The 19,485-nt window shown below is 32.4% G+C and overlaps 1 protein-coding gene across 1 annotated transcript in view; it reads left to right on the top strand.

Annotated features, from left to right (window-relative positions):
- LOC134726651 (uncharacterized) overlaps positions 1-19,485 on the top strand; it is a 62,193-nt gene that overhangs the window by 16,823 nt on the left and 25,885 nt on the right. Inside the window, exons 12-24 of the mRNA XM_063591061.1 lie at positions 2,373-2,504; positions 3,332-3,531; positions 9,134-9,346; positions 10,056-10,186; positions 10,566-10,752; positions 11,389-11,477; positions 12,039-12,164; positions 12,782-12,890; positions 13,331-13,506; positions 13,807-13,960; positions 14,292-14,395; positions 14,817-15,226; positions 16,019-16,213. Of these exons, the coding sequence (XP_063447131.1) occupies positions 2,373-2,504; positions 3,332-3,531; positions 9,134-9,346; positions 10,056-10,186; positions 10,566-10,752; positions 11,389-11,477; positions 12,039-12,164; positions 12,782-12,890; positions 13,331-13,506; positions 13,807-13,960; positions 14,292-14,395; positions 14,817-15,226; positions 16,019-16,213 (2,226 nt within the window). The remainder of the gene's footprint in view (positions 1-2,372; positions 2,505-3,331; positions 3,532-9,133; positions 9,347-10,055; positions 10,187-10,565; positions 10,753-11,388; positions 11,478-12,038; positions 12,165-12,781; positions 12,891-13,330; positions 13,507-13,806; positions 13,961-14,291; positions 14,396-14,816; positions 15,227-16,018; positions 16,214-19,485) is intronic.

The raw sequence follows: 19,485 nt of genomic DNA, 5'->3' as shown, positions 1-19,485 counted from the left end.
ATAAATTAAAGACTTTTGTTATAAAAAAGACTACAATTACTTACATCTACTTCACTTGGAGTCTGGATATTTGTCCCATTTGAAATCATACCACATATTATTATTTATATATTATAAGTGCAGTAAAAGTTTAGAATTGTGACATCATAAAATGCCACTTGTTTGCCGAATTTCACTTATCACAAACAATTTTCATGTGCTACTATCTATTTTATTGTGACCTTTGAGAAAATTATGTTTGTGGTTGATCATCTTTGCCGTATGTTTATTGTTTTCTGTTTGGTATTCAATTAATATGAAGATCCATTGTTTTTCATCTTTGTGTTAAAGAGGTAGGGCCAATTTGTCGAGGATTTTTTTCACAGAAGGGCCAATTACAAAAAGTGCCGACAGAATAAAATTTACCACAAAAATAAAAAATAAAAATGCTTTTTAAAATGCGTTGATTTTAAATATGATCAAACAAGAAATGCAATTTTTGCTCAAATATTTTAAACCGAATACAAAAAACGAAGCCTTTTCTATTATGTGTGACATTTTTTGTATATAAATATACATTTTGTGTGGTCAGGTCAGTGCAATGACCTCTTTGATACTGATTGAATAATAATATGTTGTATACTGCTCTCAGCTCCCTACATGTAATTTCTATTGTGTATGTTATTCAGGTTTACCATCTAATTGTAACAAGACATGTTGTATCAACAGGTTAATTTTATAAACAAATATTTACTCACCATATCTTTGAAATAAAACCTTTTTGGAAATCAAAAATCATTAAATAATCCATTTTTTTTTATGATTGAACTACGGTAACACATCCCTTTAACAAATCGCACGTGGTAAATGATCACATGACCAGAATTTAAATGTAATTGAAATTAACATAACAAAAGACTAAAGACTTGATGTACGGTAACTTTGAAACTGCTTAATAAATACAGGTAGCTTTTGTGAGAAATAAATAAAGATACAAAACATACTTTATTTAAAAAAAATTATTTATGGTGAGAGGTAAAGATATATAGATCGATAATAATTGAAGGTACATGTACATTTGTACAAGGACATATAATATTTTTAAAGGTTGATGTTAATAATTTATAGTGGGAGTTTTTTTTTCTCATTTGATTTTTCCCCGACAAATGAGACTGTAACAATTGGGGCCCCCTTAGTTGCTCCCCTAGGCAACTGAGGGTTGATGTAACAGGCGATTGTTAATAAAATATGTTTTATATTTAAAAAAAAAAAAAAAAAAAAAAAAAAAGGCTTTTTGATCAATATATCGATTTTCATATATATGTGTGATCAGTAGTTAATTTAACGCTCAAAAGGGATGAAAGTCCAATATGCGGATTTTCGGGTGTTTTCAGGTAAAAAACAGGGAATCCCCCTAGAAGGACATTTCAAACCAACTAAACGTTTTGCTTTTTATGACTGTTGTTATTCAAACTACTTTTTCCCTCAAAAATGAAATTGGTTTAGTTTGTCCTTATGACATAAAAAACAACTTTTTGAAGAAAAAATGGTTACACCGATAAATTATACAGATATAGCTTTTAATAACGGATGTAATGTTAAGTATCGCCGTAGGACTCAGTAGAGCACAGAACTGGTAATAAATGATGGTTTTGCAGAAAGGGTTCGAATCTCGCTCAGAATAAGATCATTTTTTTTGCTTAATTCATAGAGTCATTCTGGTTTATATTGACTATATAATTTACTAGTATATCATTTTACATGTATCAAAGAAAAAATGTATCACTTATTGTGTGCAATCCTATGACTTCCATACTCTTGACTTACTTTCATTCATGTGTTTACATTTATAACATATATTCGAGGGACAACTGCCGTCAAACTGATGTAGGTGCCTGTACATAACCAATAACACGAGAAATAATTCGATAGAAATGAAGCCTACATGTTGCGGGTGTAATATACACATAACTTAAAATAGTGCCATTGTATACAAGTTTCAAAGCAACAAAAAAACAATTTTTCGAAACCTTTTTTAAACATGGCATTATATGTAACAAATGCAGCAACAACAATTTGGTCGCCAATTCACAAACTGTATAGATACTAATACTGAAATTTTTACCATCCTCCCTACACCGGTACCTAATTTATCAGAAAATGAAACAACACAACAGAACAAATCAGTTACACTACAAATCGTGATTGTAGGTACAACATCAAGAAGCTGTTGCATCTGTATCGATCAAAACGAATATATATAACTCGCTTAACTATATTTTTTTTTATGAATGCAACATCCATTTTACCTTTCAATTCTGATATGTAAAGTGAATCATTAAATATAAACGACTAAACAAATTATATGTACACGCACTTAGGATTTGAAACATCTACATTTTGTATGTGTATGAATTTATTTCCAGATGTATTACAAACTGCGGCTCAAAGGTGAACACAGATAGTCGGTACAGCCTGGCTACATATATGGATGGTTGGACAAGAGGCGTGTATTTCTACTACAAGTAAGAAAACGCACTGCGTTTTAGTATGCCAAAATTAGTAAGTAAAGACACACTGTCCTTACAACCATACTTCACAAGTAGTGTGTTCTTAACTTCCTACACATGATGTGAGTAAACACAGACCGTCAGTACTGTCTTGCTTCACACTTGATATACATTTACAAGCAGTAAACACACACATTCCTTACTGTCTGGCCACATATGTTGGCGACCGGTTAAACATTGTGCACTTCTTCAAGTTAGTGATGACACACTGTTCGTACAGCCTGGCTACAGATCGGACGATGGGGCAATGTACTTGAATGAATAAATGTATACACACCACAGAGTAACTTTTGAAACTTAAATGAAATGAGACATTGAGTTTTATTTTAATTCTGTTGACGTGATTTCCATTTCTTTCCTGTTTCTCTCTAAGAGTGCATACGTAACCTGACTTATTTCAAAATTTCTCTACCTGTCCGTCATACCCAAACACATTTGTCAGTCCATATCGACGACGACCGACTTTGCAGATCGACCTACTTAAACGTATTTTTGTGCTGCTGAATGTGCAAGAAAAATTCCCCATTGGACGTAAGACAATAAACAATCAACCAATATATCACTCAGTAAAATCTTTTTCTATTCCATTTGTTTGGTGAGTTTTTGATTTTTGATTTTGCAATTTGATAAAACACTCTCTTTTTTAAATTTTCCGTTCGCTATTTTTGTTCTTTTACCTTTTTCAATTAATTATTGTATATTTCTTAGTTCTTATTGATATCAACAATTCGCTAATTAATTCTATATTTCTGCTTTGGAATTGAAACTATTAATTTATTTAGATGGATTCTTTTTGCTGTATCATGGACTGGTATAAAGTCTGAAGTAGCTGAATCAGAATGGGAAGAAAAAGCTAGTGCTGGTATGGAAGGTCCTACCATGGCAATACTACCTAACTGCCGTAGACTGCAGCTCAACGCCTCGAGATATTACGAATTTAGGGTCCAGACATGGAGATGGGGAACTTCAGTGAATTTATGCGGTATGAATTTGTGTTGATACTATATATGCAATTTGAAGATTAGCTAATTTATGTTTACAAAGTCTCTTCCTTAATTACGTTATACTGTACAAACCGACTTCATTTTCATTTCGAAATAATTAAGTTAATCAATTTCCTAAGAATACCGGTATATTTTGGTATTTCAATTAACTGTTGAGACTATAACCGATGTTTGTATAACACATGGATCATGTCTTGTCAATCCAGTGTTTTAATTTTCTTATTGTTGCTCACTAGAGATTTTTGTGTATTTTTTTTGTTTTCTCGTTCTTCTTTGTTTATTCAATTGGTTTTCAGTTGACTCTTGGTTTTTGGTAGCTTTGTGTCTTCTTCATTTACAAAAATGCTGGCTACGTGTCAATCAGAAAACAAAGAACTAAAATTACTGCAAAGAAAAGTAAGATAATAAAAAAACTATTTTACTAATTTCGTGCATTTGATGCCCTAATTAGGAGATAACTGTTTTGTATTTTAAGCTTGGCCATCGTAAAACGTAGATTTTACTATCGCAAATTAAGTTTACCTAGCGACGCGACATTTACGAAGGCCAAGCTTAAAATACAAAATCAATCATTTGGTCATTTTAATAAATTTCCTGTTTACAAAACTTTGAATTTTTCGAAAAACTAAGAATTATCTTATTCCAGGCATAGATCTCCTTATCCGTATTTCGCACAATTTTTTGGAATTTTGGATCCTCAATGCTCTTCAACCTTGTACTTGTTTGGCTTTATAAATATTTCGATTTGAGCGTCACTGACGAGTCTTATGTAGACGAAACGCGAGTCTGGCGTACTAAATAATAATTCTGGTACTTTTGATAACTATTGAAACAACAGGGTCGATGCTTGTGGACGTTTCGTCTCCGAGGGTATCACTAGCTCAGTAGTCAACATTTCGGTGTTGACATAAATATCAATCATGTGGTCATTTTTATAAATTTCCTGTTTACAAAACTTTGAATTTTTCGAAAAAAACCTAAGGATTTTCTTATTCCAGGCATAGATTACCTTAGCCGTATTTCGCACAACTTTTTGGAATTTTGGATCCTCAATGCTCTTCAACTTTGTACTTGTTTGGCTTTATAAATATTTCGATTTAAGCGTCACCGATGAGTCTTATGTAGACGAAACATGCGTCTGGCGTACTGAATTATAATCCTGGTACTTATGAAAATTATTGCATCGTGTTAAGCATCTAAACAATGTGACGCCATATGTATACTTCAAATGTTAAACATTATTACTTGACGTTTTTATACTTCTCGTACGCTTCGTATGGTTTCAATATCGATAAAAAAGAAGATTTGGTGGCTGAAAATGGGACTTTCTTTGTTTTTTTCAGAAAAATTACAAACCGCATAAAAATTGGAATTCAAAATGGTGGCTTTTTAAGTCACGGACTGGTAGAACGTGGAACCAAACCCTAAAAATATTTGTCGACGTCCAATAAAAATACGTTTCGTCCCCGAGCGTATCACCAGCCAAGTAGTCAACATTTCGGTGTTGACATGAATATCAATCATGTGGTCAATTTTATAAATTTTCTGTTTACAAAACTTTGAATTTTTCGAAAAAAATAAGGATTTTCTTATTCCAGGCATAGATTATCTAAGCCGTAGTTGGCACATCTTTTTGGAATTTTGGGTCCTGAATGCTCTTCAACTTTGTACTTGTTTGGCTATATAAATATTTCGATATGAGCGTTACTGATGAGTCTTATGTAGACGAAACGCGCGTCTGGCGTACCTAATTATAATCCTGGTACTTTTGATAATTATTTCATCGTGTTAAGCATCTAAACAATGTGACGTTATATGTATACTCCGAATGTCAAACATTAATACTTGACGTTTTTATACTTCTCGTACGTTCGTATGGTTTCAATATAGATAAAACAGAAGATTTGGTGGCTGGAAATTGGACTTTCTTGGTTTTTTCCAGAAAAATTACAAACCCCAAAAAATTGGAATTCAAAATGGTGGCTTTTTAGGTCACGGTCTGGTAGAACGTGGAATCAAACCCTCAAAATATTTGTCCACGTCCAATAAAAAATATTGTTACAAACGAATTGCATTAGAATCTGTATTCTACATCTGTAGCAACGCTCAAATCCAAATATTTGAAAGCCATTGATGTTTAAGACACAAGGACATGATGAGCTTTATAACTATATGTGAACTAAACATTTTGCTTAATAAGTTGCCAAATTTATCTTCTCTCTATTTTGAACGCTTAAGTTCTCATTTATTAAAGAAGAATTGAAGAAACTTGTTAGTATCATTGTTACTTCTGAAGATACCATCAAGTACTAATATTTGACTAGCAGTGGCATCGACTCAGTTTAGTTTATATATATTTTTACTGAACGTAAAATGAAAAAGACACATGGAAATAGTATCTATGATTTCACTCCGCTACCCAGTGTTATTAAAAGAATATAACACTTAACTGAAATAAAAGGAATATGAAGTGCGTTCTGTTCCGTTTTCGCTCTCTTTATATTTGGTTATACGTAATATATAAAGGCAACCGTAGTATACCGCTGTTCAAAAGTCAAAAATCGATTGAGACGAAAACAAATCCGGGCTTCAAAATAAAACCGAGGTAAACACATCATCTATAAGAGGAAAACAACGAAACTACAGAAACAATGAAGTGAACAAAAAACAAACGAAATTGCAAGACACACAGAAACGAACTATAAGATAACAACTGCCATTTTCTTGACTTGGTACTGGAATTTAAGAAAATAAGAAAAAAAAATGGTGGTTTGAACGTCGCCCTTGTATGGCAATGTTAAATATAACACACATATGACACAATTACATGACAGGAATATTGTACAAATAAATACAAGAACATGCAGGACAGAGCATAACACAAATATCAATACATACTACATATCGATATGCTATCCACAGAAAAAAACGAACACGTAAAACAAAACAGGACAGTACACAAAACTGCACAACAGAACCAAGAACTGTATTTTACGACTTGGTAAACGCCACAAAAGTGACGTCAGAGGTAAATTAAAAAAAAATAAATAACACTGTTCAAGATCATGTTTGTAACTCGGTGATTTAATGCATTTCATAACAAATACAAGAATATCAATATAGAAGATGAGGTTTATTATTTTCACCTCTGCACGGTCCCCATTCATATATAATGCGGCTTGTCACACGTTAATAGTGGTGACTTAAACATTGTCAACAACTCATCTCTGTGTAATGTGTTTTCCAAAGGCCCGAAATATCGTATTCATAAAACCCACAATTTGAAACTCTGCTTCAAAATAACGACAGATTGAGTCAATGATAATGCCAGCCAGTGGGTAAGACGTGGATACTCTTTCAGAATTGAATTAAGCTCGAAGGTTGATAATCATCATTGGAGAAAAAGAAACTGAATCGGTCTATTACTATTCATGCTACATCAATCTTGTACTTCCTCCGTGGTTAGAATGTTGTTGTCACCTCAGAGGAAGCCCCAAACAACACCACATAACATAAACTGCTTGATAGATAAATTAGGGATAGGCAATTCACTTTGAAAAACTCAATATACCCCCATGACGCTTACTAAAGAGGAAATCCTGCTTAGATCTGTTTGATGTTCCTTTTTGGAATTTCAACCAAAGATAAAGAACTGGGTCTTCATTTACTCTATTGGATACCTTAACTGCATAGGAGAACCTTACTAGCAACTGAATATTGCTGGGTTTTTGAAGTGTCCCATAAAACGTCTTTCTAAATTTTAAAATCAATTTTATCAGCAATTAAAGACGGGCTTTAAAATAAATGCAAAATCACCTATTCTAGAGTGGGTGTGAATCAGAAAAAGTAAACTAAAAAAAACCCGAACTACCAGGAAAATTCCAAACGGATAGTCTGTGATCAAACGGCAAAATTTAAAAGTTCAAACACATCGCATGAATTGATAACAACTGTCATATACCCGAATGGTACAGGCATTTTCTGATGTAGAAAATGAAGGATTGAAATTGGATTTATAGCTAGCTTAACCTATCACTTGTATGACAGTCGCATCAAATTCCAAATTCCATAAAATTGACAGCGATACGTGAACAAAACAAACAGACTCAAAAGGTCAAAGTGTATAAAAAAAAATCAGCTTTCAACATTTTGTTATAATCTAAACCAATAATATTCCTGAATGGTACAGGCATTTTCTTATGTAGAAAATGGAGGAGTGAAATTGGTTTTATAACTAGCTAAACCTATCACTTGTATGACAGTCGCATCAAATTCCATAAAATTGACGACGATACGTGAACAAAACAGACAGACATAATAGGTAAAAGTGTAGCAACAAATCAGCATTCAGCATTGTGTTATAATCTTAACCAATAAAAAATCAAACAAATTTTTAACAAAGAAGTACAAAATGGCATATTTTAGATTTTAAACATATTTTATTCATTAAGATATGAAAAGGATTGAGCAACAGGCACAGCATATAAAAGCTCTCTCCATATTAAATGTACAAGGTATAATTCAATTATAACAACTGTAAAATAATGCAATATAATGGAACATGCTTGCTACTTATGAGCACACACGAGCAAATATATGTTTACAGTGTTACTTACTAAATGCAAAGTATATTTAAGTATATAGGCAATTACACATCATTCATTCAAGAACCTTGAAACATGCAAATATACTTTATCATTCATTAGAAATATATATATATATATTTATATATAGTAAAGGAAGGTAACCTATGGCCACCGAAAGCTCTTTTTTTGAGAGCCCAGGTGGTCGTGTGGTCTAGCGGGACGGCTGCAGTGCAGGCGATTTGGTGTCACGATATCACAGTAGCATGGGTTCGAATCCCGGCGAGGGAAGAACCAAAAATTTGCGAAAGCAAATTTACAGATCTAACATTGTTGGGTTGATGTTTAGACGAGTTGTATATTTATATATATATATGGCTTGAAAGAGACACTAAGCTTGCTTAGTGGATTAAATAAAAATAAAAAGTGGAAGAGAAAAAAGTAAAAATTAAAACAAAATACCATATGAAAATAATCTGTTTCCAAAAAGTAATAATTCAATATTAATAGCAACATTAATAGCAATGGAGTTAATGGAACCAAGAAGGATCTGAAAATGGCATATTGACAAAGTATATTAGCAAAAACCAAAGACAAGAATACACAAATTTACCATAGTACAATAACACAATGACAGGATTTATAAGTAGAGAGCTACGTCAATAAGTAACATTAAGAAACATTAAAAAGAATATAGACAAAACACATAGCAAAACTGAAAGACAAGCAACAAACAAGTTTTACAATAGCACAATAACGGGATGTGTAAGTACATAGCCACGCTATATGTATCGCTATATGTATGGCTCTTTTGGCCATGACATTGTCAGTCTATTTTAGACTTATGAGTCTAAATGTACCTTTGATATCTTTGGCCTCTCCTTTATTATACGCTTTTTGCAAAGAACATGCAGTTTGAAAATAAAAACAATAATATGAAAACTTAAATTTTGAAAGAACAAAATATTTGCTTTTAATATTTTTTTATAAACTTAAGGTAAGGCATCCAGGACTTTCTATATTAACGAACGACCGTCAAGTGAAGCGGCTAAGATCACAGTAGACCCTCCTGTTGGAGTGGCCTATGAAACGAAATTCAATGTCAGATGTGAGGGTTTTAAAGACTACGAGAATGGAAATTCCTTCAAGTTGTATAAATTTGGGTACAGAACAGACTATTCTAAGCCATATGTATGGTTCTATGAAGGAAGTAAGTTTTAAGTAAACCATTTTATAATGCTACGGTTTTCTGTATTTAAACATTTTGATGTCTTTGTTTTTGCGATTATGAAAACGTAAAATTAAAACAATGCCGAACATCAAGCAAAATTCAAAGGTAAAAGTCCCTTATCAAATGTCAAAATCAAAAGATCAAACGCAACAAACGAAAGGCAAACAATTGTCATATTCATCACTTGGTAGAACATTTCCCTTTGTAAAAACGGTGGATTAAATCTGGTTTAAAAAGGAAAGCATTAGTGCTGGTCTTGTTATTTAATAGTTATAAAAACCACATTATCATAATTGACAAAAGAAAAATCGAACCGATCAAACGAATATTTAAAAAGAAACAGTAAAAAGACTCCAAGTAAGCGAAAAGGCAAAGAATTACACAGAAAAGTTATTCATTACATTAGAAAAAATTCTGGTGGTCCTTGAGGGTAAAATATTTATGTTCCAAAGGTAACACCTGTATTATGATTCCTGATAAAATATACATTGACGTGTCGATCGAATCTTGAATTCTTAAGGCAACGCATCATGAAAAGAGGGATTTTCAGATGCTTCGTATTGGTTACCAGTTTCTATGTCACTTACTGAAAAAACGTATTCCAAACCTCTTTCGTTAAATTGATATACAACTTTTACATTAGATATTACAAGGATATCCATACACATTTTACATTATATATAACTAGGATATCCATACAACACTGGTTCTGAAGGACCAATACCAGATGGTTTACCAGAGAACAGTTACGATGTCGAAATTATAGCTAGGGCTTATGATCATGTTGGAGCGTTCGCCGATAAAATAGGTTATATAAGAGTGAGTCTCTATTATTATGTTTTTTTTAAAATTTAACGAGCATAAGCTCATTACACATTAATTAGATTACTTTAGCCGTATTTTGCACAACCTTTTTCTCAATGCTCTCCAACTTTGTATTTGTAACAATGGTTACAACACTTACAACTAAATATGAGTTATAGTACGAATTGATATTACGTTTTGTGAGAAAGTAAGTTTGTTTTGATCTTAATGTGACATCAGTCTATATCAAATTCATTAATTTGCAATTGTGAACATTGTTTTTATAGTGGGAGGACATTGAACATATCGAGAAACTGTTAGAGGACTTTTCCCTCTATTGCACTTTTGCAAGAATGATTTTTAATTGTCATTCTTTCATTTTTGTAATTTAAAGGTTGACCCAGCTAATCAGCAGGACGTTGCAAACATTTTGGTCAATGCTACAAGTGAGACTGGAATAGTTAATAATTTATTTGTGGGAGCTGACATTAAGATAGCACCTGTTGCTAAAGTTCTTGGTAAATTTCTAAACGAAGAGGCCGATAGCGCACCATCTGACCAGGAAATAATAGCTACTACTAGTAAGCAATTTATTTGTTTATACAGACTTTAAAAAATATAGCCATTCTCTAAAGGGGCATTGGTAAGAAATTTTTTTATGCCCCACCTACTATAGTAGAGGGGCATTATGTTTTCTGGTCTGTGCGTCCGTTCGTCAGTTCGTCTATTCGTCCGTTCGTCCATTCGTCCGTTTGTCCGTCCATCCGTTCGTCCGTCTGTCCCGCTTCAGGTTAAAGTTTTTGGTCAAGGTAGTTTTTGTTGAAGTTAAAGTCCAATCAACTTCAAACTTTGTACACATGTTCCCTATGATATGATCTTTCTAAATTTAATGCCAAATTAGAGATTTTATCCCAATGTCACGGTCCACTGAACATAGAAAATGATAGTGCGAGTGGGGCATTCGTGTTTTTACTGAGGACACATTCTTGTTGATTAATAGATTTTGAGTACTTGATATGATAACGGACCTATATGTATCTCCGGTATTGGCTTGTGACGAATCCCGAATCTGATTAATTACACTGGCAAGAAAAAATTGAAAGATTTACATTATTAGTTTAAGAAACAGGAAATATTTTATTAATACTTGTAACCATTATTAAGAAATGTGTTTTCATTGTAAGTCTGATAGCTTAATTATTTACATTTGTTTTAAGTGGCGACGAATATGAACGAGACCGCCCGACTGGCAATGGAACAACAACTCATAGCTGAGAGAGGGGAAGCAAAAGTTCGGAGAACAGAGGTAATTAAGCAACGTCATGGATATAAATGTTATTTAGATTAGAAGTTGAGACATAAAGATTGCCAATCAATCCGGGATGGCGAAAGTAAAATTTGTAAAATCAAATACACAAATACCCCTCCCCGCAAAACTTTCTCAAATTAAGTTTGATAAGAAATTATCTAAAGGATAAACACATTATATATTTAAGAAAAACTAGATATTATCAAACATGAGAATATACTTTGTTGCATCAAGTTAGCATCAAGACAAAACAAAAAACGCTCACAAATAAGACAACAATATTGGGCCATTGTTTCATTGATTACTTTGTGAAATATCTTAAGAGTAAAATTGCAAAAATACTGAACTCCGAGTAAAATTAAAAACGGAAAGTCCATATAAAAGCGAAACACCTAAGTAAAGGAGAAACACATTGTATATTTGAAAAAAAAACAAAGATATTATCAAACATGATACATTCTGTTTCGTCAAGTTAACATCAAAACAGAAAAAAAAAACCGTTTACAAATGGGATACATATATTGGTCAATTTTTTCATTGGCTACTTTGTGATTACAGACACGAGCTGCTATACTAGATGGTTTTAAGAGAATAAAAGCCCCTTCACTTGAAGCGGTACAAAATACTGCTGCAGCGTTATCAGAACTGACTAAGAAACAAGACGAACTTACTGAAACTGCTCAGGTACTTTACTATACAAATATAGAAATGTAAGCTACACTTAGAGTCTGTTAATATAATATCTTGTATATTGAATTTATAATTCATTAATCCCTGAAATTAAACAATTCAATGAAAACTAATAGAGAGTCAGGACTTAAAAACAGAACCCACAATAACTCAATGAGGTTGCTGTATTGCCACACGCCAATTTTATATGGGGAATTTCAACCAACTCACACAAATGTTTTATGCGTCTTGTTTCAAGTATGCACATTGTCAACATTCATGTAAGGATGTCTTGTGATTGGTTTAGCTCACGCTTCTCAGACACTAGTGTTTATTAATAAAAACCAGGAATATAGAAGGATAGCGTATTGTCAACTATTTCATTACATTTTTGGAGGGATGTATGGTGATCTTTTTAACTCACGCTTCTCAGCCACTAGTTTTTATTAAAAAAAAACCCAGGAATATAAAAGAATACCGTATTGACAACTATTTAATTCATGTTTGTCTAAACGACATATTTGTGAAACCAGACATACACACATGTATATTTTGACCGATTACAGCTCATAATAGACATAACATATATTTTTGTCGCCTGTACAGTAATATTTATTTGTTTTCACAATTAGGACGATGCTACAGAAATTTTACAAAGTTATACAAATTTGCTTAGAGATGTAACACACGTATCGGCTGATGACCGAGAGGAAACTGCAACTACTATGGTGGAAGCTTTAGGTAAAATTCATAGAAAAAGTATAAATTAAAAAACCCCAACATAATACAAATGTAAGAAGATGCAGTATGATTGTCAATGAGACAACTATCTATCAAAGGTCAAATATCATATCATCGAAGAATTCAATTTTATTATTTTCCTATTCTTAACAAAAATGAGGAGAGTGTAAAAAGGTTAGCTCTTAGTATGCGTTCTAAATTTTCAATTATAAGTGGATAATCCTAACATAAATTCCGCAGAACAGTTTTAATTTGATTAACTACATTTAAAATTTAAATAGTTGTAAATGAGACAGTTATTTTGTAAAATGAATTATATTGGTTTATGAGTATCAGCAGATCACGATACATCTTATTTGCATTTTAATAAATAAAATATTGCGGTTGCTATAAAGCTATAAAAAGTTTGAGTATGAACTTACATTTAGTTCTTTTGTTAGGTAACTTGATGCATGCTGCTGGTCACATGTCTGAATCCGCGGAAGATCAATCAACATCATTATATAATGAATACTACTCAGGAATATCTACAACGGCCTCTGGTGTCTCGACAACAACATTGTCTGCAGCCCAGTTTCAGGCAAAACAGAATGAACTGGACCGACAGAAGACTAAGGTAATGTGATAGTATGCATATATGATTCGTAAGATTAAGATGCTGATTAAATTCAGCTACATAGATGTAGGAAGATGTGGTGTGAGTGCCAATGAGACAAGTCTTCATCCAAATAACAATTTATAAAAGTAAACCCTATATATTTTCGAATTCTCTTTAATTTGATATTTAAGTACATTTTACCTAACATACTTACACTTGATACAAATAACAGATTTGAAAAAAAAGTAATCTATTTCATGTTAACCACATTTTCAGTTCAGTGATATACATTTTTTTTTATTTCTTAAAATGCTGCAGGGAAAAGAAATATACTCAAAAGTGGAAGCTCAAACGGATAATTTGATCAAAACAATATCCACATACAAGGTCGTTGGTGAAAAAGACGCCATATTAGAATCACCAAAACTGAATATAACTCTCAGGAAGAGACTGACCATCGATATGAATGATAGTGAGTAGATTTTATAATTTTATTAATAAAGATTAAAGTACATCAATAAAGAAAAAAAATCGAATAACAAAAATACTGAACTCTGAGGAAAATTCAATACGAAAAGCAACCTTTCAACGGCAAATTCAAAAGCTCAGTCCCATAAAATGAAAAGAAAACAATTGTCATAATTATGATATGGCACAGTATCATAAGCTCAAAAGTAGATTAATGTAAATTGGTGAATACCTTCTAACCATAAAGAATAATTTTATAATTATAATAACTTATATTCAAAACAAAATGTTGCTAAGAAATACAAATATATTTAAATAATAATTTGATGTTTTAGAACCCCTCCTAGAAGTGGGTGGATTCTCGAGTGTACTTATGCCAAAGTCACAGTCTATATTTGGTGATACGGGGAATGAAACAACTTTTTTTGTCGCCACAGAGGTAGGTCCAGTCATATTACGTCACTGACGCATGTAAGTTTAAAAATATTATCGACATTTGAATAATAGTGATTGTTGATAAAAATTGTATTGTTTCAAACGTTTCCACAGGTCCAGCAGGATCTACTTACTCTTCTGGTAGTGTTTTGTAGAGTTGCCGTCTAGTCGTCGTTTATTATTTGCCATGACGTTGTCAATTTTTCTAAGACAAATGAGTCTCGAATTTTCCATTTAAATACACTTGTTGACCTATACAGATACTTACCAATGCTTATACATTAGAATGAGCAACACCAAAAGTTTTGGCAGCAATTAACAATAGATTATCCTTTAATTTGTAGTTTTAGTCCGAAAACTCAAAACAAACCCTGTATTATTTATGACATTTTCGCACGCTACAATAATGGCATTTGATTTTACAGGCTTTGAGAATGACAAACAATCCGTTCACATGGACGGACACTACAGCAGGGTCAGCTCAGAAAATTTCAAGCGACGTTGTCTCGTTGAGGTACCGAAATGATAGTGGCCTTGAAGTACCCGTTGAGGATAATTCTCAGATGTTTGATATTTTTGTTGATCGTACTAATTTTGACACTAGTGTAAATATTGTGAGGAATGTAACCAGGGCTTGGGATCAATCTATGGTCATACACAGTGTTAATATAGAGAATACTGGGTCATTGCATATAAAACTGGAACAGATTCTGAACATCACAGATATGATAGATTACATAGAAGCGATGTTTGCCAACATTGGAAATAATACAAACGATACCCAGACAGAGTTTGCACTTGAACTTACACCAGTAGAGTGGTACGTCTTTGTGAAGTAAGTTTAGATAGAGATTTTTTTTAAATCTAATACAATAGTCTTTTAATAGTCATCAAAATTCTTTTTATAAAACTAAAAGAATATATCGGATAGCGGGTAATTTTCGCGGGGTTTAAATCTTCGCTTATTTTCGCGGATAGAACGAAATCGCCAAAAATAAAACAAGTTCACATTCAAAGGTATTGGTAAAAGATTTGAATCCGCAATACTAGTAACCACCAAAATATTTCCTATACCTTATTTAATAAAAATCGCGAAATGTTATACCCGCGAAAATAAACCGCTTTAAGGTATTCTAAGAGAACATGAAAAGTTTGAATAGTTTTACATTGTCAATTTTGGACCTTTTATAGCTGACTATGCGGTATGGAATTTGTACATCGTTAAAGGCCGTACGGTGACTTATAGTATAGTTTCTATGTCATTTGGTTTCTTGTGGAGAGTAGTCTCATTGGCAATCTTCTTTTTTAGATGTGGATGACCGATTTCACTTGAAAGAATCTAAATTCTATGATATTAAGTTGTTGTTCGATCATTGCGTCTGCGTTTTATTTTGGAGAGGGGGTGGACACCTTTTTGCCTAGTTCACTTTTTGAAACTTCATGGGCGGCTTGTTAAGAGTTGTTTTATGAAAATACTATGTGCTATAGTATTTGAGATAGATTATAAAACATAACCGATACCTACAAAATGTAACACATAACACATAACACACCATATTCTGTCTAAAAGAATTACATCCATCAGAGTTGAAAAATATAACTTATCCCACTTTTTCCTGTGATCTAGAGCAAATGAACCGCCAACAACTACTGATTATGATTTCAACTGTACCCTTCCATTGTCGGATGATGCTTTAGCTGAAATGTTGTCATACATAGACGCCATGAAATATGAAAATGATACCACTGACGACCGATCATCATACATTCATGAACAACCAGACAGTTATACTTGCTTTTTTAGAAATGATTTTCTGAGTATGTAAGTATAAATGTTTAAATGAACTGACACAGTTTTTTTTACAAGTTAACTTTTTATAACGGTAAGTCTTAAAAGAGAACAATAGATTCATCGACAGGTATACAGTTGAATCTCGTAATATGTAAATATTAAAACAAATGAATAGGAGTATAGCATTTCTAAACCTGATTTACAATTTTTGTTTTTTTAATTGAAATTCGTTTTGATACTTAAAAACGGTTGATTTTTGTATAAGCTGTTGGTTTACAGCTTACGTGATGTATAAGATGATTCATAAAATGTGTTATGACACCGATTTCAATTTAAAGCGTTAAGGTCCATATGATGTGTAAATATATAGACATAGACAACTACATTTTCTAGCCAATTTACATATCACCACCATTTATGGGTTTTAGCCGACACAAAAGTATTTGTTATTGAGTTATCACCTTTTAAATAGAAGAGGCTTATCACAATAAGAAGACACAGAACTTTTTGGTTGTTAAATCTTCAAGGTTTACTGTCAATATGTTATTCGAGTCCCCAGTTCCTTTTTTGTAATTCCAATATAGAGTAACTTAGTTATCAGTGTGTGCAAAATAATATCACAACCCTCATTGGACCATTATACAATTATACATTATACAATAATAAATAAAGGAGTAGGTCCGATAAGGGCCGATTTTGGCCTCAAATATCAGGTTCATCTGACGAAAGATTTGAGATACTTTTTTAACACTTAAGTGTCTATTTCAGTGGATTCAATTAGTTTATGTGAAAGATTTTAACTGATTTAGTAATTTAAAACGCTCCAGTTCAATCTTAAATATGAAAAACCTATCAAATATGCCAAAAATGTCACTTTTCAGATGTTTTTTTTGTCAAAAATGAAAGAGACCGCATCCGTATTCATCCTCAACCTTTATATATGTTATGCATTATAATTCAATACAACTTACATTCCAATAGTAAAAATGAACACAAATGCGGCCACTTTTATTTTAGACGGACACCGTCTAAAATTTAACTAAAATGCTAAAATTGTGACGGTTTCAAAAATGAGCATGACTTAATGATGCTAGTAGCTGATATATGTGCATTGTATTGTCAATAACAGCCCATATTTAAGTAGCAGATGCATTCTACTTTCCAATAAATAACTTAAAGTTTACATTTTAACAATTTTGTAAATTGATATATGTTGGGGCCAAAAAGCGGTCTTACTAGACCTACTCCTCTAAAAAGTCGTTTGAATTTTAAACATAAGAGGCGAAACATACCAAAAGGACATTGAAACTAATTAGTTAAAAATAAACTGACATGGTCATGGCTAAAAAAAAAAAGAAAAACAAAAAATAGTACACAATACACAACGTAATAGACGGAGCACACGAACCCATCTACAAACTAGGGGTTATATCAGGTGTTACGATAGAGTGAGGAGGTCCTTCCCCACATGTGGAATCCGTCGTGTTGATCATGTGAGTATAAATCCAGACATACAGGTGATTAACAACAACTTGAAGTATCATACCCGCCTTCTAACTTTTTGTATATTACTGACCTTCCATTAAATTAAAATCTTATCAAAATAATATATATTGATTTCAAAGTAACGTTTTAAATACCATTACTACTGGTATTAAAGAGATAATCGTAACTGGAATTACGATTATCCCAATATGGCGACGGCAGATATAGGTTAAATCTTTACAGTAATTTTTCTCATGTTTTTGTCAATAGTTATTCAGCTGCAAGGTTTTTCTATACCATTACATCATATTTGAATCGTAACGGTGCACTGGAATTGTATAAGCGCTTTGAAAATTGCCGTTGAAAAATTCGGGATGATAATCGTAACTCTATGGAATTTTTCTTGTTTGATAATCGTAATTTCTTTTCGGATAATAGTTACTGAAAAATATTAAATGTGTCTTTCAGCATTTCAATGGTACATGTGTGTATTAAAATGCAAATTTGCAGTTAATTGATGACATTCACGGAAAATAAAAATAAATGAAGAAACTTACAGGTTAATATCTAAGACAAATTTACAGCTTACGTGATGTATAAGATGATTCATAAAATGTGTTATGACACCGATTTCAATTTAAAGCGTTAAGGTCCATATGATGTGTAAATATATAGACATAGACAACTACATTTTCTAGCCAATTTACATATCACCACCATTTATGGGTTTTAGCCGACACAAAAGTATTTGTTATTGAGTTATCACCTTTTAAATAGAAGAGGCTTATCACAATAAGAAGACACAGAACTTTTTGGTTGTTAAATCTTCAAGGTTTACTGTCAATATGTTATTCGAGTCCCCAGTTCCTTTTTTGTAATTCCAATATAGAGTAACTTAGTTATCAGTGTGTGCAAAATAATATCACAACCCTCATTGGACCATTATACAATTATACATTATACAATAATAAATAAAGGAGTAGGTCCGATAAGGGCCGATTTTGGCCTCAAATATCAGGTTCATCTGACGAAAGATTTGAGATACTTTTTTAACACTTAAGTGTCTATTTCAGTGGATTCAATTAGTTTATGTGAAAGATTTTAACTGATTTAGTAATTTAAAACGCTCCAGTTCAATCTTAAATATGAAAAACCTATCAAATATGCCAAAAATGTCACTTTTCAGATGTTTTTTTTGTCAAAAATGAAAGAGACCGCATCCGTATTCATCCTCAACCTTTATATATGTTATGCATTATAATTCAATACAACTTACATTCCAATAGTAAAAATGAACACAAATGCGGCCACTTTTATTTTAGACGGACACCGTCTAAAATTTAACTAAAATGCTAAAATTGTGACGGTTTCAAAAATGAGCATGACTTAATGATGCTAGTAGCTGATATATGTGCATTGTATTGTCAATAACAGCCCATATTTAAGTAGCAGATGCATTCTACTTTCCAATAAATAACTTAAAGTTTACATTTTAACAATTTTGTAAATTGATATATGTTGGGGCCAAAAAGCGGTCTTACTAGACCTACTCCTCTAAAAAGTCGTTTGAATTTTAAACATAAGAGGCGAAACATACCAAAAGGACATTGAAACTAATTAGTTAAAAATAAACTGACATGGTCATGGCTAAAAAAAAAAAGAAAAACAAAAAATAGTACACAATACACAACGTAATAGACGGAGCACACGAACCCATCTACAAACTAGGGGTTATATCAGGTGTTACGATAGAGTGAGGAGGTCCTTCCCCACATGTGGAATCCGTCGTGTTGATCATGTGAGTATAAATCCAGACA

The sequence above is a fragment of the Mytilus trossulus genome, chromosome 7, assembly GCF_036588685.1.
Source record: "Mytilus trossulus isolate FHL-02 chromosome 7, PNRI_Mtr1.1.1.hap1, whole genome shotgun sequence".
NCBI classification, from domain to species: Eukaryota; Metazoa; Mollusca; class Bivalvia; order Mytilida; family Mytilidae; genus Mytilus; species Mytilus trossulus.
The sequence above is the reverse complement of the archived record's forward strand: the minus strand, read 5'-3'. Positions and strand labels throughout refer to the sequence as shown.